This window comes from Typopeltis vanoorti, chromosome 12 (assembly GCF_054136105.1).
Source record: "Typopeltis vanoorti isolate ZY-2024b chromosome 12, IOZ_Tvanoo_1.0, whole genome shotgun sequence".
NCBI lineage: Eukaryota > Metazoa > Arthropoda > Arachnida > Uropygi > Thelyphonidae > Typopeltis > Typopeltis vanoorti.
The window spans coordinates 98,826,732-98,850,268 of NC_143560.1; the positions used below are offsets into that span (position 1 = coordinate 98,826,732).

Consider the following 23,537-nt stretch of genomic DNA (forward strand, 5'->3'; position numbering starts at 1 on the left):
TGATCATGTTTTAACAAAACCAGAAGTGAGTATACTTAAAAAAGGTTTCAACTTTGCTATTACCCCCTGACGAAATTCCTAAAGTTGACATCATATGCAATATAGAAAAGGCAGTTTCGTTGCTACCAGAGCCCATAGCTAATGATCTCAGACTAAAAAGCAGTATCATTCTCTCTTCTTCAAGAGCTCCCAACAAAAACATCACTCCTCTAGAGAAAAGAGCTATTTTTAAGTTAAGGAAATATAAAGAAATCATCATCTTAAAAGCCGATAAAGGTATAACTCTACAGTGATCTTAAACACCAGTGATTACAAAGAAAAGATAACTACCTTGCTGTCTGATACATCTACCTACCGTGTTTTAGATTCAATCTCCACATTAAAGAATCACAATGATACCAACGATTTATTACGTAATATGGATAGCTGGCAAACAGACTTAAAACTTAGATTAAAGTCTATGCATCCACTAACGCCTAGACTATATGGCTCTCACAAAGTCCACAAAAATGGAATACTGTTACACCCCATTGTCGATGGAATTAATTCGCCTACTTATTATCAAAACACCTTGCAGGTCTCCTTAACACACACATTTGCAATTCGGATACTTATATATGTAAGTCGCAACACTTTGTGGAGAAATTAAGCAACATCTTGATCTCCAATACAGATCTTGTGGCAAGCCTGGATGTTACATCTTTATTCACCAACATTCCAGTAGAAGAAGTAATAGACATTTTAAGAAGCCTCTTCCCCCAAGAAATCACTTCTCTGTTTCATCATTAATTAAAATTTAACTTTTTCCTATGGAATAAAACTATTTATCAATAATTATCAGGCCTTGCAATGGGAAGCCCTCTCTCACCACCTTGTGCAGATCTCTTCATGGAATTGAGAGTAAAATTTTATCTCAACTAGACCCTAAACCTGCAGTGTGGTGGAGATATGTGAATGACATTTTTATTGTTTGGAAAAACACTGAAAAGGAATCTGTTCGAGTTTCTAAGCAAGATCAACTCTTTGCACCACAAAATTAAATTCACTTTAGAACTTGAGAAAGAAAACCAATTACCATTTCTGGACACTTTAATTAAGAAACAAACAGATTGACGCATCAGCGTTACAGTCTATCGCAAACCAACGAATACAGGTCGATTCTTGCACTTCAATTCTTCACACCACATTTCTCCGAAACTTAACATTGTACACATGCTAAAAAATAGAGCCTCTCTCATTAAGACAGACGATAAAGACCTCAAAGATGAACTCTCACTGATATCAAATAACCTTAAAAAGAATGGTTATCCTAGAAAATTGATCCACAAGATACTTTTCTGTGACCCCCACAAAGACAGCCTGAAGATATACATTATAATTCCACTATCGTAATTCTGTATACAGGGACAGTTTCCAATAAGATTGCCAGACTCGTCAAGCCACATGGAATATCAGTGACTTTTAAACCTTTAAAGACCATCCACCAATTCTTAAGATCTCCAAAAGACAGTCATCCTTTTTACAAATATGCCGGAGTCTACAACATCCCCTGCTCATGCGGCTTGAACTATACTGGCCAGACTTCTAGAAGTTTTGAAATCAGGAAAAAGGAACACATAGGAGGTGAACAATAATAGAGAAGACAAATCAGGGTTAGTCTTTCATTTCTCTAGGATAAACCATACCACAGAATGGGACAAAAGCTCCATGCCCTACTTAGAGGATTTCCTCTCCCGAATGATAAAAGAAGCCACAACAGTTATTTGTTCAAAACAAAACCTAAGGATTAATTCTGCCTGAGATCTGGAAGGCCCTCATTAGATCTTTAAAGTTGAATTAAATTAATTAAATTTTGCTACAAATTATAGAATGGTCCTACATAACAACAAGTGAGATCATACACGCTCTATGCGTGTGATGTAAGAGTTCTTCTGTTTTTTGTAAAAATGAATTTATATTCGGTTCATTTACAGTTTTAGTGTTTAAGTGGTCTTACATCTATATATCTTTTACCCTGACAAAGCCAACAGCTATAGTTGGCATAACTTAGTTTGAAATAAAATCTGACCTATAAACCCAAATAGAAGTCAATCTTTCCTATAGTTCTTGTGGTCAAAAATAACCGTTTCATCATTATGACTAGTCTGCATTGTTTTGGTTGTATATGTTTCCACAAATGCCATACATAATACTGACATTTTACAGCTTTTAAACCAAACGAACACAGATATAAAACATGGCCTCAAACAGGAAGCATTGTCTGACCATGTCCTAGTAAGGTTCAAACCATTATAAATTCACACAATCTATGTTCACTTCATTAGGCTTAGAAAGTTCTCTGAATGCATACTAGTTACTTTCAAAATACAAAAAACGCAAAAGATTAAAAGATCAGGGTTAAAAGTTATTTTTATTCTCAGCATGCCAATTACTAAACTGAATACTTTTTCCTATCCCATAAACTATTGACTTGTTCAATTAGCATGATGTCATCTGAACTGTAGCTTCCTGAAATCTCAAAACTCCTTACTACATTAAAAGTGAATAACAGAGTGATCTATTATCTGATGTTTTCTGCATATTTCAATATCTCTACAAATAACTAGTATTAAGAATAATGCAAATTAAGACCATAAATAAGAGAAAATTTCTCATCATCAAATTCCTGCCATGTACCCTTAAGGGGTGTACAGGATATGATAGTACTACATGAAAAAAATTACTTCATTACTAACTTCCTATCTATAACTTTCCTCCAAATCAGTCTGTTACTTGTCAAGGCTCCAACATTATCAGATCTTATATTTCTATCATCTAAGGCACTTTGTACCGTATCAATCCACCCATATCTTGGTCTTCCTCTAGGGTCGTTTGGCTGCCAACCTGGCAGAGAACACTTGTTTTGCTAATCTTTCTTCGCCCATTCTGTTTAAGTGACCATACCACCTGAGATTAGCTCTGCTAATGCATTCCTGGATGCTGACAATGTCAAGTTCTTTCCTAATATCCTCGTTTATAATATGATATTGCCATTGATGCCATCTGTTCACACCTATAATCTTTCTCGGGACTCTCATATCTGTGGTCTCTAGTCTTTGGTCAAGTGTTTTACTTCTGACCCAGCTCTCAGATCCACAAGTTAGAACCGGTTTGAACACTGTCTTGTATACAGCTAATTTAGTGTTCAGACTAATTTCTCTCTTATTCCATATGAATTTATTCAATTGACTTCCCACCATGCCAGCTTTGCTGCTTCTTAGTAGTATTCTATTATAGTTGATATGGCATCATAGAATACACTGTTACATTAAACAACACACAAAGCACATATTATGAACTCTTTAGTAGCTTAAGGAGGTCACTTTATTGTATATTTTTTTAAATAAGCATAACGTTAACTTGTGTGTGTGTGTATTTATTTATTGGTATAAAATTTCCACTAGTATTAAGGGTGAAAGGTATTTTCAGTATGACTTTCAAAGTAAACAACAAGAACAGAAATTAATATATTCAACAATGCAACACACAAACTGCACGTATGTAATGTAGAGCTTCACAGTCTACATTAAGGTTCCAGTAAATATAACTTTAACAAGAGATTTAAAATAATAATAATTTAAATAAATTCCGGAATTCACGAAGAACTAGTTCCCATGAGAGGAATAATTATAGTCCATTTCTATTGAGATTCGGAATGTAGTGAGGTCTCAACTTTTTGTATAGATGTTCCAAAAGATTATTACTTTTAAGACCCTTAATTTTCTTCCAAAGAACTTTATGTCCTTTGGTGACAGCATGCTCTGCAAGTCCCAATTATTCTGACTTATGGAACTTAATGCATTCTAAATGTTCAGCATGATGCACAGCTGCCAATCTACCTGTTTGGCCAAAATACGATAATCCACACTGCCATGGAAGTTGATATACTCCAGATTAGACTAAAAGGCAGAAGTTTATCTTTAGGTGTGCCTAGAAAAATAGATATCTTGTTGAAAAGACAGAAAGACACTTGTAGGCCAACAGATCTAAGTAATTTGGCTATACCTTCTGAAATGCATTTAACATAGGGAATGGTGGTAGTATGAACCCTCTGTATCACTATCATGATGAGAGGAAGTTAACAGGGAAATTTAACATCATCAAATTCCTGACATGTACCCTCAAAGGGTGTACAGGATATGATAGTACTACATGAAAAATTTACATAATTACTAACTTCCTATCTATAATTTTCCTCCAAATCAGTCTGTTACTTGTCAAGACTCCAACATTAACAGATATTATATTTCTCTCGTCTAAGGCACTTTGTACCATATCAATCCACCTATATCTTGGTCTTCCTCTGGGTCGTTTTGCTGCCAACCTGGCAGAGAACACTTGTTTTGCTAATCTTTCCTCGCCCATTCTGTTTAAGTGACCATACCACCTGAGATTAGCTCCGCTAATGTATTCCTGGATGTTGACAATGCAAGTTCTTTGTTAATATCCTCATTTTTAATATGATATTGCCATTGATGCCATCTGTTCATGTCTCTAATCTTTCTCAAAACTCTCATATCTGCAGTCTCTAGTCTTTGGTCAAGTGCTTTACTTCTGATCCGGCTCTCAGATCCGCAAGTTAAAACTGGTTTGAACACTGTCTTGTATACAGCTAATTTAGTGTTCCGAACTAATTTCTCTCTTATTCCATATGAATTTACTCAATTGACTTTCCTATCGTACCAGCTTTGTTGATTCTGTTGTCTATTTCCATATTTAATTTACCATCTTCACTAAAAATCGTGTCTAAGTAGCTGAAATGTTTTACTTGTTCCACAGGTCCCACGTTCACAATACATTTTCAACAACCTTCATACCATATCTATTACAACAGTTATTCAATTTAGTCAGGGAATCTTGCAAACTTGTAGCGGATTTATTTACAAGTATAACATCTTCTGCATAAAGCAAAGAGCTGACATTAACATCTCCAATTCTGATATCATGTTTAATACCACTTTCCTTCATAATGTGATCCATATAGATAATGAATAACAGAGGGGATAATGTACATCCTTGTCTCACACCAGATTTAACATCAAACCATCTTCCTGTACTTCCTTCAATTCTAACTGCTGACTTACAACTCAAATAAAGACGAAGTATTGCTTGCTATAATGCCCCATTGACACCATATAACTGTAGTGTATTGAATAGCTTATCTCTTATCACCTTGTCATATGCCTTTTCCAGATCAACAAAACTTAAATACAGATCTTTGCTATATTCCCATGCTTTCTCAACTATTTGTCGTAAAATGAAGATCTGATCCTGACAGCCTCTATGGCCTGAATTCCAGCTTGTTCTTCACCAAGCTTTTCATCCACAATTCTTCTCAACCGTTTCTCAACTATACTTGCATAGATCTTGCCAGAACACTCAGTAGGGAAATACCTCTGTAATTCGGACATTCAGATTTATTTCCCTTTGTATATATGAGTACTATTAAAGCTCTACTCCAATCATCGGGAATTCGTCCCTCTGTCCAGGATTTCTGAATTATGCAGTACAGCCACTGTAAGACTTTTATACCACCATACTTCAGCATTTCTGGTCAAATATCATCTACTCCTGCTTCCTTTCCACATTTCAAGCCTTTGATGGTTTTTTCTACTTCAAGCATGGATATGTATTCCTGACTGTATGCCTGCTGAGTGTTTTTAACCACTGTGCTATCACTGCTTGTTTCATTTAGCAATTTTTCGAAGTAATTACTCCATACTTCAAGGATATCTTTTTCTCCAGTTTTCATGTCATCTTTATCATCTCTAACTCCTTTTACAGCACTCTTTCCTCCATTTTTAAGCTTCTTCAACAACCTTCATAATATCTTACCACCTTTTGATATTTATTTTCTATGTTCTTGCCAAAGTCCTCCCATGACTTTTGTTTAGCTAGTTTTACACAGTGTTTCGCATTCTTACATTTGTCTCTGTATTCTCTAAGAGCAAAATCTGACTTATTTGCCAGGAACTTTTGATATGCTTTCTTCTTTTCCTTCACTGCCTCTTTAACTTCCTGTGTCCACAATGGAGTTCTGATTTTTCTATCCTTGCAGACAACCTCATCACATGCCTCTCTGGCTGAATCAACCAATGTTTTCAACTTGTCAATGAATCTCCAAGGTTTGGTTTCTGTTCTCAAACTCTTTCATTTTTTTCTTGAATACTGTTTGTGTATTTTAGTCTACAGTTCACATCTGAGAGCTGCTCAACTTTGTTTCGCTTTAAAACTTTCTTAAATGTTATTCTTTTCAATATGAAATTCAATTTTATCCTGCTCAAGACTAAATAGTGATCACTTTCAATTTCAAATCCTCTGTACACTCTGGCATCCTGCATCAGTGAGAAAACATCACTATCAATAATAACATAGTCAATGAGACTTTTCTTATTCCTTGCTTCTTCTCTCCATGTGAATTTGTGCACATTTTTATGTTGGAACATGGTGTTAGTAATAACCAATCCATGTCCTGAGCAGAAATCCAACAGGTATTTGCCATTATTATTAGCTTTGCTCTTTTCTCCAAATTTAACCAAAATATTTTTGTACGTCTGACAGTCATTTCCTACTCTGCTATTTAGATCCCCAACAAGGACCAACTTTTCCTTTTTCATTGTGTTAGTTGCTTTTTCTAAAGTATCAAGAAATTCCTCCACTTTTATCTTAGTAGAACCTTCTGTGGAACCATAGGCACAAATAAGTCTCATTGTCCAATTCCCCATTCTGATATTAGCCCACATCACTGTACTTGAGACTGCCTGCCATTCAAGAAGATTAGCCTCGTATTTAGTGTTGAATACTATGGCTACTCCTTTTCCTTGATTGTCATTGCTTGAATATAACATTTTGTATTTATTGCTCAGAAAGATCTCATCAGTTTTTGTCTTTTTTGTTTCAGTCACCCCCTATTATGTCGATCTGGTACTTACCTAATTCCTCAGCTAGCTCCATTTCTTTGCCATTCAGGCTTCTTATGTTGATACTGCCGATCTTTAACTCTGGTGATGTTGAGTTGGGGTGTGTTTTCAGATTTGTTCCAGTAGCAGACTTTTCGCTGTTCGCCCTTGTTCCCTGGCGAAAACAACGGGGGGGGCATTGTTTAACTGGGCGACGCCCCCAGCCGGCATGAAATTTTGTCATCTTGTACCATCATTTTAGCTTATTGGTTTTAGCCAATAAGAATATAATTTGGTTGGCTAAATCCTAAATTGCCAGCTCATCCTCGTTCGTTCAGTATCCAGATAGATACCCAACAGGGTGCACCACGAGAAAGTGAGGATTGGACATTAGGTCAGAACACCTGGTCGGTTCTCCGCATTCCTTTAAAGGCTATGTGGAGGTCTCCTCTCAGTTATACAGCTTTGACCCTTAACAGGGAAATTCTATAATTATTATGTGGCATATTTGGTAAATCACATAAGTCCATAAGGAAATGTACTTGATGTGATTATTTCTTAGGAGAGCAGCATTTGTAGAGCAAAAAGAGTATGCTCAATATACTGGTGCTAGATTTTTGATAATTATGATGATGTAAAAAGGAATGAATGTAAAAGTCCAGTATATTTACCCAGTTACATTGTTTTTGCTCTTAAGTTTCCCTACTTTGGATAACTCAGCAAAGTTATATATATATATATATATATATATATATTATGGATGATTTTTTTTTAATAAAAAATTTGTTTTGGATACACTGTATAGAATTTGACAGATGAAATCAGGGGATGAGGGAGATTTAAGAAAGGCAGGGAGGAAAAAAGAAAAAAAAAAAAAAACTGAATTAAATATTAATTAGGTTTATAAGATGTTACTTGGTTATTATGGATCACAGTCCAACATGTTAAGGGAAGATAATACAAGACCTCCACAAGGTTCCACAATTTAATGCTATATGACAAAGGGTTAACAGGTGTATCATTTTCAATTTTTCAATTTCAAAAGGTGTATCATATTCAACTACTTCTTGATGATGCAAAGTTTGGAAGAATTATAAGGAGTAATGCTGATAACAAATCAAATCCCTTTAAAAAGATTTAAACAGACTCAGCATTGATGGGGTTGCCATTTTAATAATAATGGCAAGATGCTGCACTTTGGAGTTCAGAGGTGTAGAGCTCTGTGTACTATAATGGTGGAACTATATTCCACAAGTTGGATTAAATTCAGGAACTGAGGTTGATGTTTCACAAAGGATTAATGGTTACAAGCCACACTAACTATTTCAAAGACTGCGGCAATGCTGCTAAGCACATTAACATACAAACAAGGAAGCAGCTGCAATAGCTGTACAAGGCCTTCATCAAACCATGTGGGGTCTAAGCATGTAGATTTCATTATCCAATTTCTATTGTGAAATGTGGAAACTGAAGAGACAAGTGACTAAGACAACATCAGGACTCTGGAAAGTTGGTTAGTGGAAAAAGTTGAGGAAATGAAATTTGCAGAGTCTAATGGATAGGCAAAAGAAGAGGTGATATAAAAGAAACATTTAAGTTCATGAAGAGATTTTACATGATTAAGGTGGAAGAAAGATTACATATGGTGGAGGAAAGAATGAGAAGCCATTCCTGGAGTTGCATAAAGTGAAAATGAATTAGAAAGTGCAAAGTAGATTTCTTACACAGAGTGGTAGAATTCACTACTGATATGTGCTGTGAATGCTATGTGAGTGGGCAAAATTCAATGATACATTATGTTGCTGGTTGAGTGAGACCTCTTACAAGATTGCTGACTCCATGGAACTTACCAGATATAATATAAATAATACAAGACTTATCCATATGAACAATGAATATTTTCAGTTAGTAATGCTTTGTCAACTATTCTGCACTGCAGAATAGTTGACAAAGAGAGAGAATACTGTGTGCCAATTTGGTCACATGATTTCCATTGTGATGTGGAAACACTGAAGAGCCCAGAGACAAATGATTAATAGAATATCATCAAAATTCTGGAACAGAAAGATTACTTTCAAAACCTTAATTTCATGTGAATCCCACCTATGAAAGACTAAGCTTCTCCCACATTTAGTATTGGGGTGGGCTAAAAAGTTAGATAATCTAGTTATCCCTGCTTCAGAGATCAAACATGGAACAATTTCAAGCCATTTCAAACTTCTCACAAGCAAAATAGTGGTATCATACCATGGAAACAAAATCTACCACAGACTTTTAACAAACACCCTAGAGCCTATCTGTGATAGATATCTGTGGTAGATATTTACAGCATTGAAAATGTTGAAAGTTTATCTACTAGGGCCTGGCTCCCACTGAAGAGACCTCGATAAAGGTCGAAACTAGTCTGGGTAGTGGCCCCTTCCCTTAATGCATAACATTATACATATCCGCAAGGCGATGTGTTTTGCATTATGGGAGATACTGAGATAGGAGTGTTGTGAGCTTGCTCCACCTTTGCAAAGAGTTGCCCGGTGTTGTACCACCTTACCCCAGTCCTGAAGATACTTTCAGGCACAAACTTTGTTTGCTCACACTTGGATAAAGGATTAAACTAAATTTATTATAGTCTGTAGGAAAAATAGACATTGTCTACTCAACCAAGATGATTAGAATAATGCTCTGCATTTTGTTTGAATTACTATGGAATCATAAAAGTATGACTAAGAAGAATCTTTTTTAAAGTTAAAATTAAAATACAATTATATCATTGAATGTATGTGGTTTTATTAAGAGAAATTTAAAGAATACTTACTTCTTGATGTTTGTTCAAATTTATCACTTTTCTTCTTTCTCTTCCATTTCCATGGCTTGAATAATCTGCCCAAAGCTGCTAATCTACTATGCTTACCCTCCATTGAGGGTGGTGAAGTGTTCCTTGAACTGGAACTCAATGAACAAGTTCTCATACTGTTAGGGGATTTTCTTCCTAGAAAAAAAAATAATAAATAAAATTTATTTAAAATATATTATAAAACTAATATCCATAATGTTTATGATTTTTATGGTTAACTGTATAATTTTCCAAATAAAGTAATTTACAAACAATAAACAAACAAACTATGAATGAGTTGCCATGACAGATCAATGAATATTAGATGCCTGCTATTCAATGCCTTAAGCTTAATGCTAAAAATTTCAACCACTATTGGTATAGAGAATCAAGGGTGATAACTATATTGCTATATTTGCATAGTTAATAATATTGAGGGCACTGAGTTAGCAAGATAAAGAGAGTGTCATTGTTATTCTTAATACCAGTGAATACAATAGAAAAATGACATTCTCATAGACTACTTCACCTACAGACTTTTAATTATGATCCCACCAAATTTCAGACCAAAAACGGTTAGTCTGTTAAAAAAAGGTTTCTTCATGGCCTTCTGAAATTACAAAAAAAAAAAAAAAAAAAAAAAAAAAAACCAAACTCGAGTTCTTGTTTTCCCCCCACAACACACACACAGATTCCCCATGCTATAAATTAGCAAAACAGTCCCCACCCTCACTGATCATAAAAATTCTTTATCCATTTTAAAACTTCTATTGAGAATTTAACATTAAATAAGTGCTTAAGGGTCAAAGCTGTATAACTGAGAGGAGACCTCCACATAGCCTTTAAAGGAATGCGGAGAACCGACCAGGGATTCTGACCTAATGTCCAATCCTCACCTTCTCGTGGTGCACCCTGTTGGGTATCTACTTGGATACTGAACGGACGAGGATGGGCTGGCAATCTGGGATTTAGCCGACCAAATTGTATTCTTATTGGTTAAACCAAAATATAGAATGATGGTACAACATGACAAAATTTCATGCCGGCTGGGGCGTCGCCCGGTTAAACAAGGCCCCCGTTGTTTTCGCCAGGGAACCAGGGCGAACAGCGAAAAGTCAGCTACTGGAACAAATCTGAAAATAAACCCCAACTCAACATCACCAGAGTTAAAGATCGGTACTATCAACGTAAGAAGCCTGAATGGCAAAGAAATGGAGCTAGCTGAGGAATTAGATAAGTACCAGATCGACATAATAGGGGTGACTGAAACAAAAAAGACCAAAACTGGTGAGATCTTTCTGAGCAATAAATACAAAATGTTATATTCAGGCAATGACAATCAAGGAAAAGAAGGAGTAGCCATAGTATTCAACACAAAATACGAGGCTAATCTTCTTGAATGGCAGTCAGTCTCAAGTAGAGTAATGTGGGCAAATATGAGAATGGGGAACTGGACAATGAGACTTATTTGTGCCTATGGTCCCACAGAAGGTTCTGCTAAGGTAGAAGTGGAGGAATTTTTTGAGGCTTTAGAAAAAGCAACTGACACAATGAAAAATGAAAAGTTGGTCCTTGTTGGAGATCTAAATAGCAGAGTAGGAAATGATTGTGAGACATACAAAAATATTTTGGGAAAATTTGGAGAAAAGAGCAAAGCTAATAATAATGGCAAATATCTATTGGATTTCTGCTCAGGACATGGACTGGTTATTACTAACACCATGTTCCAACATAAAAATGTGCACAAATTCACATGGAGAGAAGAGGCTAGGAATAAGAAAAGTCTCATTGACTATGTTATTGCTGATAGTGATGTTTTCTCCCTGGTGCAGGACACTAGAGTGTACAGAGGATTTGAAATTGGAAGTGATCACTATTTAGTCTTGAGCAGGATAAAATTGAATTTCATATTGAAAAGAATAACATGTAAGAAAGTTTTAAAGCGAATAAAAGTTGAGCAGCTCTCAGATGTGAACTATAGACTAAAATACACAAAGATTATTGAAGAAAAAATGAAAGAGTTTGAGAACAGGAATCAAACCTTGGAGATTCAGTGGCAAACTCTGAAGAAAACATTGATTGATTCTGCCAGAGAGGCATGTGGTGAGGTTATCTGTAAGGATAAAAAAATCAGAACTCCCTGGTGGACACAGGAAGTTAAAGAGGCAGTGAAGGAAAAGAAGAAAGCATACCAAAAGTTCCTGTCAAATAAGTCAGCTTGTGCTCTTAGAGAATATAGAGACAAATGCAAGAATGCTAAACACTGTGTAAAACTAGCTAAACAAAAGTCATGGGAGGACTTTGGCAAGAATATAGAAAATAAATATCAAGAAGGTGGCAAAATATTCTGGAGGTTGTTGAAGAAGTTTAAGAATAAAGGAAAGAGTGCTGTAAAAGGAATTAGAGATGATAAAGGTGAAATGAAAACGGAAGAAAAAGATATCCTTGAAGTATGGAGTAATTACTTTGAAAAACTGCTAAATGAAACAAGCAGTGATGACAGCACAGTGGTAAAAAACACTGACCAGGCATGCAGTCAGGAATACATATCCATACTAGAAGTAGAAAAAGCCATCAAAGGCTTGAAATGTGGAAAGGCAGCAGGAGTAGATGATATTCGACCAGAAATGCTGAAGTATGGTGGTATAAGAGTCTTACAGTGGCTGCACTGCATAGTTCAGAAAGCCTGGACAGAGGGACGAATTCCCGTTGATTGGAGTAGAGCTCTCATAGTACCCATATATAAAAAGGGAAATAAAACTGCATGTGAGAATTACAGAGGTATTTCCCTACTGAGTGTTCCTGGCAAGATCTATGCAAGTATACTTGAGAAACGATTGAGAAGAATTGTGGAAGAAAGGCTTGGTGAAGAACAAGCTGGATTCAGGCCAAATAGAGGCTGTCAAGATCAGATCTTCACTGTACGACAAATAGTCGAGAAAGCATGGGAATATAACAAAGATATGTATTTAAGTTTTGTCGATCTGGAAAAGGCATATGACAAGGTGCCAAGAGAGAAGCTATTCAATACGCTTCAGTTATATGGTGTCAATGGGGCATTATATCAAGCAATACTTAGTCTTTATTTGAGTTGTAAGTCAGCAGTTAGAATTGAAGGAAGTACAGGAAGATGGTTTAATGTTAAATCTGGTGTGAGACAAGGATGTACATTATCCCCTCTGTTATTCATTATCTATATGGATCACATTATGAAGGAAAGTGGTATTAAACCTGATATCAAAATTGGAGATGTTAATGTCAGCTCTTTGCTTTATGCGGATGATGTTATACTTCTAAATAAATCTGCTACAAGTCTGCAAGATTCTCTGACTAAATTGAATAGCTGTTGTAATAGATATGGCATGAAGGTCAGCAATAAAAAGACAAAGACAATGAAAATAGGCAGAATCATTGAAAATGTCAACTGTGTTGTGAATGGAGAACCTGTGGAACAAGTAAAACATTTCAGCTATTTAGGCACGATTTTTACTGAAGATGGTAAATTAAATATAGAAATAGACAACAGAATCAGCAAAGCTGGTATGGTGGGAAGTCAATTGAATAAATTCATATGGAATAAGAGAGAAATCAGTCGGAACACTAAATTAGCTGTGTACAAGACAGTGTTCAAACCAGTTTTAACTTATGGATCTGAGAGCTGGGTCAGAAGTAAAACACTTGACCAAAGACTAGAGACCATGGATATGAGAGTCCTGAGAAAGATTATAGGCATGAACAGATGGCATCAATGGCAATATCATATTAAAAACGAGGATATTAGGAAAGAACTTGACATTGTCAGCATCCAGGAATGCGTTAGCAGAGCTAATCTCAGGTGGTATGGTCACTTAAACAGAATGGGCGAGGAAAGATTAGCAAAACAAGTGTTCTCTGCCAGGTTGGCAGCAAAACGACCCAGAGGAAGACCAAGATATAGGTGGATTGATACGGTACAAAATGCTTTAGACGATAGAAATATAAGATCTGATAATGTTGGAGTCTTGACAAGTAACAGACTGATTTGGAGGAAAATTGTAGATAGGAAATTAAAAATGATGTAATTTTTTTCATGTAGTACTATCATATCCTGTACACCCCTTGAGGGTAAATGGCAGGAATTTGATGATGATGATGATGATATTTAGGTTAGGCTCTGATATCACTTTACTGTTCACCAATATTCCCTTAAATGACACATTACCACTTATAAAAAGTTTTTCCTCCTGATATCACTGATCTGTTTTCTTCTGCTATCCATTCTGGATATTTCTCTTGGAAGCACAAAATTTAAAATTTATAAACAGATAGAGGATATCCATGGGTTCTCCCCTCTCACACACCCCCCCTGCCAATTTTTAATGGAATATTTTTGAAAAAAAAAAACAAGTTCTTGACTCAGCCCCTCTCAAACCTTCTGTATGATTATTATTACACTCTCCATGAAGTCAACAGACTCATCATTCGAGGTTCATTCAAACGACAACAAATCTATCAAACTGAATTTTAAAATCCTTAATACTCCAGGCATTAATAACATTTTGGTATGTGAAGGATATGTTTTCCACATATCAGAATTCCTCTCTCATCTCAATAGTCCTCACTCCAGAATCCAGTTTACTATGGAAAAGCAAACTAATAATAGCTTTGCCTTTCTAGACACCTTGGTAACACACTTAGCCAATGGCAAGTTCTTTTCAGTATGCAGGAAGCCCACTCACACAAGCAGATACATTCACAAACTTTCCCATCACCACCCCCCTCCTCAACAATATGGTATCATTAAAACACTAACCGATAGAGTTGATAACCTTTGTTCGAATGAGTCCTCTCTTACATCAGAACTTAATCATATACACCAGACTTTCTTATCTAATAGTTCAAAAAAAATAATCAATCCTTCCCACAGTCCTTGATATTCTCTTCAGAAAGATTTTAGTAATGCTATCATTATCCCTTGTATCCAAGGCACTTCAGTAAAAATAGCCAGAATCTTAAAGAAATGCAATCTCTGCATGACTCTCAAGCTCCACAAAAAACTTTCTACCCTTATCCATTGATAATTGTACTAAAGATCAGCTCCCTCCTCTCTCAGTGCCTGAAATATATAAAGTGCCCTGTTCCCGCAAGTTGGCTTACTATGGACAGATCAGCCAACATCTGCATGAAAGAACACAGAAATACATCTGCAGTCATGACTATGGTCAATTGGGCCTTGCAGACCATGCTTTGGCTACAGCTCAAAATTGATTGGAAAAGGACCACCATGCTCCATCACAGTAAATTTAGAAAAGAGATTGTTTTTGGGATTGGCAGTGGTTATCAGAAATCAGCCTAATTTGAATAAATATAGTAACATTAAACTTCACAAAATACAGGAAATACTAATATTTCGAGATCCCAGTTTACATTCTACAATGCCAACAGAGGGCACCCCACCTAATTATAACTAGTCTTTCATCCACATGTTTCACTTAGATTTGTGTTGTGTGTGTGCATATTACAAGTCTCATATGGGTGAAAGACAAAACATTAAAAGAGTTAAACATTATTTTTACCCTTTCTTAATGCTGTCTCACTCCATTAAGCCTTTAACATGAGGTGTACAGGATAATATGAGAATACTACATGATACTATTCCATAAGTTTAGTATCCATTTAGGTTAGGCTCTGATATCACTTCACAGTTCACCAATATTTCCAACAATTTCCTCAACAGTAGTCTAACACTTGTCGATAACCAAACACTGTTAGATCTTATATCAGTCTTCTGGTGTACCATCTCACTGCATCAATTCACCTAGATCTTGGTCTTCTTTCACATCTTAAAAGTCAGGAGGGAAATATTAGCAAAGAAAGGAAAAAGGAAAGTACAAGGAAAGTGGAAAGGCTAATTTTCTGTACAAGGAAAATGATGGTCAAGGCATCCTTATTCACCAAGTTTGGAATGAGGAATTTTGTACAATGTAGCACATGTTCTATGTATTCGGTGTCAAGAGTAAACTGGCTGTGGTACAAAAGCGAGAATGGAGAGAGAATTTGTCATAAATGTTTTGAAAGTGCAAGAAATACAAGTCGTGTGAAAAGCAGAAAAATGAAGTGACAATTATGAAAGGAAAGATAGTAAAAGTGTTCTGAGGAATGCAGAACTAGTGAATGATAGCACACAGAATAAGAGAATGAAAGATGTAGCTGAAATTAAGGTGGGTGATAAAATGACAGTAAAGAATGAAATAGCATGCTTGCATTGCATCCTTCACAAGATAAAAACAGAAGCTAGAGGGACTGGAGAAATTGTCATTTGGTACAGCAGGCAAAAGAATCAAAGAAAAAGTGAATACGGAAAGTATGAGGTGTGAGAAACTGGAAATAAAGTGAGGGTATTGTATGGAGATTCGATGAAAATAGGTATACTTAATGAGCAAGTGACAAAAGCATGTTTCCCAGATGCAAAAATCAAGGATGTTAGTGAAGGAGTTAGTTTGCAGAAGGGAAATTTGAAACAGATGATTGTTATGGTAGGAACAAATGATTTGAAAGGAAAGAATTATGCAATGAGAGAAGATATGCGAGTTGTTGAAAGAAGCAAAAATGAAGAGTAAAGAAGTAAAAATCATGATTCTGTTGCCTCGGTATGATAGGACAGAACTGAGAAGGGCCACAATTGCTAATGAGTCAATGAGAAGATTGTGCAGTTTATTGATGTATGGAGTGAATTTGATGGACGAAAGGATTTACACTCTGTCCAAAAATAAACAGAACTTTTCGAAAATAGAAGAAACTAGTGGCGCCACCTGTTGTATCTTTTTGTTGTCAAAAGAGGCAACCTTCATTAGGGTTGTGTCAACTGTTTATGACATTTGTTTCATTACAAGCTGAGTTATATTGCCAAGAGTGACTGTGTGTTTTGACAAACAGTGGAAAAATGAATTTCAAACAGAGAGCTGCGATTGATTTCGGTGTTAAACTTGGTAAACGTTTTACCGAAATGCATCAAATGCTTCAAAAAGTGTATGGTGATGATTGCATATCCCATACTCAAGTTTACGAGTAGTTTAAGCAATTTCAAAGTGGTTGCGAGACGCTCGAGTACAACGAAAAGCCGGGCCGTCCAAAAACTGAACTGAGCGAAGTTAACATCCAAAAAGTGCATGATTTCATCAAAGAAAACCCGAAATCGTCCATGAGATTGATTAAAGATGAAGTGGGGATTCCAAAATCAACTGTGCACAACATTTTGACCAAGAGTTTTGGCCTTCGTAAATTGAATTCGCGATTTGTTTTCCAGAAGACGACCAAAAAATGTATCGAATTGAACACTGCAAGGATCTCATTAAAACCGCTCGTAAGGACTCAAACTTCCTTGAAACGATCGTTACTGATGATGAAACGTGGTTTTTTGAGTATGAGACCGAAACAAAGCGCCAGAGTGCTGAGGGGGAGACCACCAGAAGAGAGGCATCCGAAAAAAAGTTGCTTGGAGAAGTCAAAAGTAAAGAATGCTGATTTGTTTCTACGATTACAAAGGCATTATCCACAAAGAATTAATTCTGCCTGGCCAAACAGTCAATGGTGAGTTTTATCTCTAAGTTTTGAAGCAATTGATAGTGAGAATTCAGCGCGTACGGCATGAATATCATGACGACCGACCGTTCGTGAAAACACACTGTCACTCTTGGCACTATAACTCAGCTTGTAATGAAACAAATGTCAAACAGTTGACACAACCCTAATGAAGGTTGCTTCTTTCGACAACAAAAAGATACAACAGGTGGCGCCACTAGTTTCTTCTATTTTCGAAAAGCTCTGTTTCTTTTTGGACAGAGGGTGTATATATGCCTAACGGGCTACATTTAAATGGTTCTGGTAGATGTTTGGAGAAAGTTTATTTGTTTATTATTATTAAAAGACCTCCATGGAGTCAAGAGACTCATGTTTAGTGAATGTTGAAAGTGCAAAACCCAGATATTGGAGGTGGGATGCAATCAAGCATGCGTCTGGCCACTCCTGTGATAAATGAGTGTGTACAGATTATTATGCAATGCTGAATGTGATTTAACAAATTCCAATTCAAATAGGTTGGTAATAACATTACACAAGGGTAATTGTGGGTACACAAATGACAGAAGTATCAGGAATAAGGGAGAGGGAGTTTTTGTTCAGCTTGACTGGGGCAAAAATTATAAGCATCAGTGTGAGACTTGGATGACAGAAAATAAAGGGCATTGTATTTTCAGTGAGGACAGAGGGAATCGCACAGGAGGTGAGTATTGCTGATGATAGATGAAGAACTACAACCAACAAAATTAGAAGTTATATTGTCCACAAGAAGGTGCAGATGCCATGTATTAGATTAGCACAATGCATACAGGCTGAACAATTATTGTGAGAGACTAACTATGGGGACATAAATTGGAGGGAGGAAAGGTGGAAGTGGAATTTATACAGTTGCTAAAGGATAATTATCGGAAACAACACAGAGGGGACCAGGGGGTTTGAGAGTGTTGAAATGTAATAGCATTAGAAGATAATAATTGAACTGTAATAGCATAACCAAGACAGACACTGCTTCCAACTAGAGGAGGATGACCATGCAACAGTCTTGTTCTGGGAAGTTGCTAAACATTTGGAATTCTCTGTCAAAAAAGTGTTTATGTTGAACTATAAAGTTCAAGCAGATTTCTGTGCAACCAAAACTCATTGTGGGAGGATCACACTCTTATACAAGGAGATCATCTAACCATGCCTTAAACCCATTCAGTTCCTGCAATAACACACTTTCAGGCAGTGAAATTCTCTAATTACCAACCACTCTCCATGCAAAGAACCTGCCCTTCACACCTTTGCTCGCATCCCTCTTATACAGCTTCAAGGGATGACCTCTTGTTCTACTCTTTTTCTTCCTTTACTTTGAAAAAATCTCCTCCACATTAATCTGGTAACAATCCCCTCACCAACTTATACATCTCAATCATATCTCCTCTCCTATTCATGAAGCTCCACAAATTGCATTCCCTCAATATGTCTTCATGTTGCACATTCCACAGAACTGATACCAACTTTATCTGCTTTCTCTGAACCCTCTCTAATATATTCACATCCCCTTGAAAATCAAACATTGATATCTGCACACAGTAGTCCATATGCAACCTGATCAAGGCCTTATACAAGGGAACATTAACCTCTTTGCTTCTGCATCTCAAGGTGCTGCTCACCATTGTCATAACTTGTAGTGGCATGCTTACAATTTTAGCAATGGGGCTTGAACTTCAAGTCTCTGTCTACCATTACTTCTACTTCTGTCAAAATTTCTCCATTAACTATGCAACTCTACATCTCAACCTTGCTTACTAAATTTCAAGACCTTGCACTTTGCAACATTAAACTAACATCTCCACTCATTTTCCCGCTCAGTCTATAGCAGTCCTTTAGATTATTGGTAAACAACTGCCAATCTCAAGTTAAGCCTGTTCTAATATTATTAATATACAAATAAAACAAAAATGGTCCCAAGACAGATCCTGTAGTACTCTGCTAGTGACCTTCCTCTTTTGGGATACCACTCCCCATATATAACCCACCAATATACCTAACTGACAGCCAATTACCTATCCAATTCCATCCATTTCAATTTAGATACCAGCTTGTCATATGGCAATCTATCAAAGACCTTCGAAAAATCCATGTATACCACTGTATGTGCATCTCTCTTATTTAGTATTTATGCCACTGTAATACATAAACAACTTGATAAAATATGACCTCCCTAACAAACCCATGTTAACTCTCATAGAACATACTGCTTTTATCAACCCAATTCTAAATCTTAGTTCACAGCAACCTCTCCAACACCTTAACTCCAGACACACTGACTGGCACATAATTTGAAGCCTGTCTTATCACCCCCACGCCTCTGGCTCCCATTGTGAAGTGAAATGATTTTTCCCAATCCTTTGGGACTAATCCTGTTGCAAAACATGTTAAACAGGTATACCAAGGGTGCCATTAATTGCCTAGAGCAGCATTTCTCAAGCTTTCTAAGCCCAAGGACCAGTAAAATGCCTAAAACAATTCTACAGACCACTAAGTTACAGAGGTGTAGCTGGGGGGGGGGGGGGGGATCAGCCCGAGGTGACACTTTTTTGGCGTTTAAGAAATTTTGCCATACTGTCTATGGCAATAAAACTATATTGTTGTTCACCCCCTCTTTTATAATTCGTCATTTTGCCGATACAAATTTAGCGGCAGAATGACAAATAATAAAAGAGGGCTGAAGTGAACAACGATATAGTTTTATTGCCTCTGCCTTGGAACATTCTGACGCTATTTGTTGGTTTTTTAAGTAACCATTTGATTTCAATAATTTTTACTTATTCAATTTTAATTTGTTTTGTTTGGATAATTAAAAAAATATATTTATTTAATTAATTTAAGTCTGCCTGTGGATCACCTGTCCCATCGTTGCAGGCCACCTGTGGTCCACAGGTGGAGAAACACTGGCCTTGAGCATTCCCACCAAACATGCAGTGATATATTGTCAAGTCCTACTGCCTCATTAACATCAAATTTACTTTCCTCAAAATTCCTCAAATACCCACTTACTATCAATCCTTCCTGAACCATACATTCTACACTCCAGCTTCTTATGATGCATCGCCTTCATGAGGATGAAATACCCTGATAAACTCAGTGAATACTTCAACTACATCCTATCAGTTACAGCAATCTACTATTGTTATAAACAAACATACTGCCACAGTCACTCTTTCTTGTACTTACCATATATCAAAAGAACACACTAAGATTTTTCTTGGCTTGATTGGCTAATTTCAGCTCATACTGCACCTTTGCTGTTTTTATCACCAAGTCACCTTCCTGGCCTGCTCTTTGTAATCTCATGCAAATGATCATTAACAACATTCTTGTGTTGCCTCCACAGTGCCTTCTTCCAGATTTCATACTTAATCCATTTTAATTCTACCCTCTTTAGTTGAGCCTTTTCACATTTGGAATACATTCAAACATTGCTGCTGTTGCATAGCTCTTGATTAATGTCCAAGCAACATCTATCTCCTTTTCACTCAACACCTCTTTCTGTGCTATCGCTCCTTGCTGTCTCCTGAACTTTTCATACTCACTGGCCCTGTAGTTTCACATATATCCCTTCTTCACAGAAGTTCTCATATCATTGGCAAGAACCAGTGATCACTTCATGGTTGCTCTCACTAAATGAAGAAGGATCAGACACTCCATTCACAGCATTTACCCTTTGACTAATGATATGACCAAATCTAAGATTCTTTTCCTCCCTTAGATATTGTCCCTTAAGAACTCAAGAAATTTATTTTCCTTATTCTCCGATGCTATCTCTTCATTCCAATCAATGTTACCATAATTAAAATCACCCTTAATGATCATCATTCTCTTGCTCACTAAACCAACTTGTCTATATTTATTTCTTTGTCTCCACCCTCAACATTACCCAGTCTATAGAACACCCAACTAAATATCTCTTTCCATCAACCTCCACCTTACACTATACTACTTCACACCACTGCCACTATTTTCTCCCCTGTATCTCAACTCTTAAGTGGACATAAATCCCTCACTATGATCATCAGCATCACTTCCTATCCTCATGAAAAACATCATACCCCCTTCCATTTTTATCATTCTCGTCTAACCATGTTTCACTTGGTTGTAAATTAAAGTAGAGATGCCAAGAAATTATATTTTGTTTAATCCTTTATCTTAATCTAAAGGATTAAACAAGAAAATACTTTTTTGGCATCTGATTATTTACAAGTGATAAAACTTTCAACAACTATCTCTAATCCAGAGTATTTTAATAGTACGGTGTTACACCTTTTCACTACTGGTAATGCAGAAATATATAATTTCTGCATTACTTCTACTTTGGGATCTCTTCTGGCTCCCATTAATGACACCTCAATAAAGGTTGAAACCAGTTTGGGTAGTTGCCCTTCCTATAATGCATAACATTATACATACCTGAAAGGATGTGCTTTGCATTATGGGATACTATAGCAATTAATATGATGTCATTTATCTCCATGTAAAAGTAGGCATGTCACGTGCAAACTGTTTTTGCTTACACTTGGATAAAAGATTAAAATAAAAACAAAATTTTTTGGCATCTTTAATTCATGTCTCACATATTCCAATATTTGTGGGCAAATAAAGTCGATTAATGCAATAATTGCATCCTTCTTATTTCTGTTTCTCCTGGCATTTGAATAAGACACGGAAATTCATTTCTTGGTCTAGAATCAGTCCCATCCATGCCACCCCATTCATTGCGAGTTCTCACCTGCTTCTGTCCACTCACTTTTACCCTTTGTCAAATACATCTCTATAGACTCAAGTACTGCCCATACATCTCAGGCCATCCCATTCTTATGCTGACTATCCCCTTATGTGCATTCGTTACTACTTTCAAAATCCACTCTCCTTATACTGTCTCCCTGCTTCTGAGCATTCCTGTTCTCATCTCTTACACAACTTTTTTCTATTCACAACTGCTTTGGTCTCACCTGGTCCACTTTTCCACTTATTTACATCACCTCTGACTTCTGCTGATACCTTTGCATCACTTATCGCACGTCCTTCCAGCAGCAGCCTTTCTAGATGATTCATACCAAAACCATTGAAATGCAGTCCAGCACTCTTATAAAGTTCCATTCTTCCCTCTAACTCATCCCACACATTCATAAACTGCATGCCCTTCTCTTCACACATTTCTGCTGATATACCATTCATTATCTCTACCTCAGCTCATTATTTTCATGTCTGGGCAATATACCAACTATTCTTTCTACAACACTGTTGTCTTTCACTATCCTCAATTATCAACCTGATATCTATTCTCACATTCTCCTTATACTCAATCAAATCATCCTCCCTCCAACAGACCTTGTTTTGAATCATTTTCCACTTCTTTTTCCCTACTATCTTTCATTTTATTCTTTTGCACTCCTCCATTAGTATCCACCATACACAGACACAATGAATCATCTCATTTCTCACCTTAATAATTTCATCCTTCAATTCTATTCCAGAAATCATGCTCCCTTTCATACTAGCATTCGCTTCTGTTTGTGCTGTCAGTCACACTTTCTTCCTATCTCACAATCATGACGACTTTTGTTCTAATCAGTCAAACTTACTTCTGTTCCTGAAATCTTGCCTGCTATTGCTTCTCCTTCCCCCTAATCATTTCCACATTCACATTCTCTGCATGCCTATTCTCTCATTAACCCTTGTAATACAATTTTGTCTTCTGCCTGTCACTAACTTTAGTCTTTCATCTAATATTCTTCGTTTCCCATTCTCAACTTCATTTAATCACCACAGTCGATTAAAATATCACATTTTCTACAGCCTCACTTCTCTTTTTCAATCTCTCAAACTCATCTACTACATTTGCCCACACATACATACATACCACACTCTCAACATGTCTGGTTGCTCAATGACTTGAGCAACCAGACATGTTGAGAGTGTGGTATGTATGTGTGGGCAATAATCTTGATAATACTTGCTAATAATCTTGATAATTTTTAAGCATTTAGCCTTAGTATTGCTAATAAAAAAAATGTTGACAAAATGCATACAATTTTTTTTTTTTTTTTTTTTTAGAAAATATGATAAAAAATAAAACTTATCTTTGTTCAAACGATTCTACTACTTGTTTTGTAGTAGTGACATTAATTGTTCCCTTGTTCCATATAAATTTATTCAACTTGCCACCA

At 36.4% G+C, this 23,537-nt stretch overlaps 1 protein-coding gene across 5 annotated transcripts in view; it reads right to left on the minus strand.

Annotated features, from left to right (window-relative positions):
* LOC150101049 (phosphatase and actin regulator 2-like) overlaps positions 1-23,537 on the minus strand; it is a 305,287-nt gene that overhangs the window by 191,060 nt on the left and 90,690 nt on the right. For all 5 annotated transcript variants that reach the window (XM_090401166.1, XM_090401167.1, XM_090401168.1 and 2 more), the window contains one exon: positions 9,751-9,924. In XM_090401166.1, the coding sequence (XP_090257292.1) occupies positions 9,751-9,924 (174 nt within the window). The remainder of the gene's footprint in view (positions 1-9,750; positions 9,925-23,537) is intronic.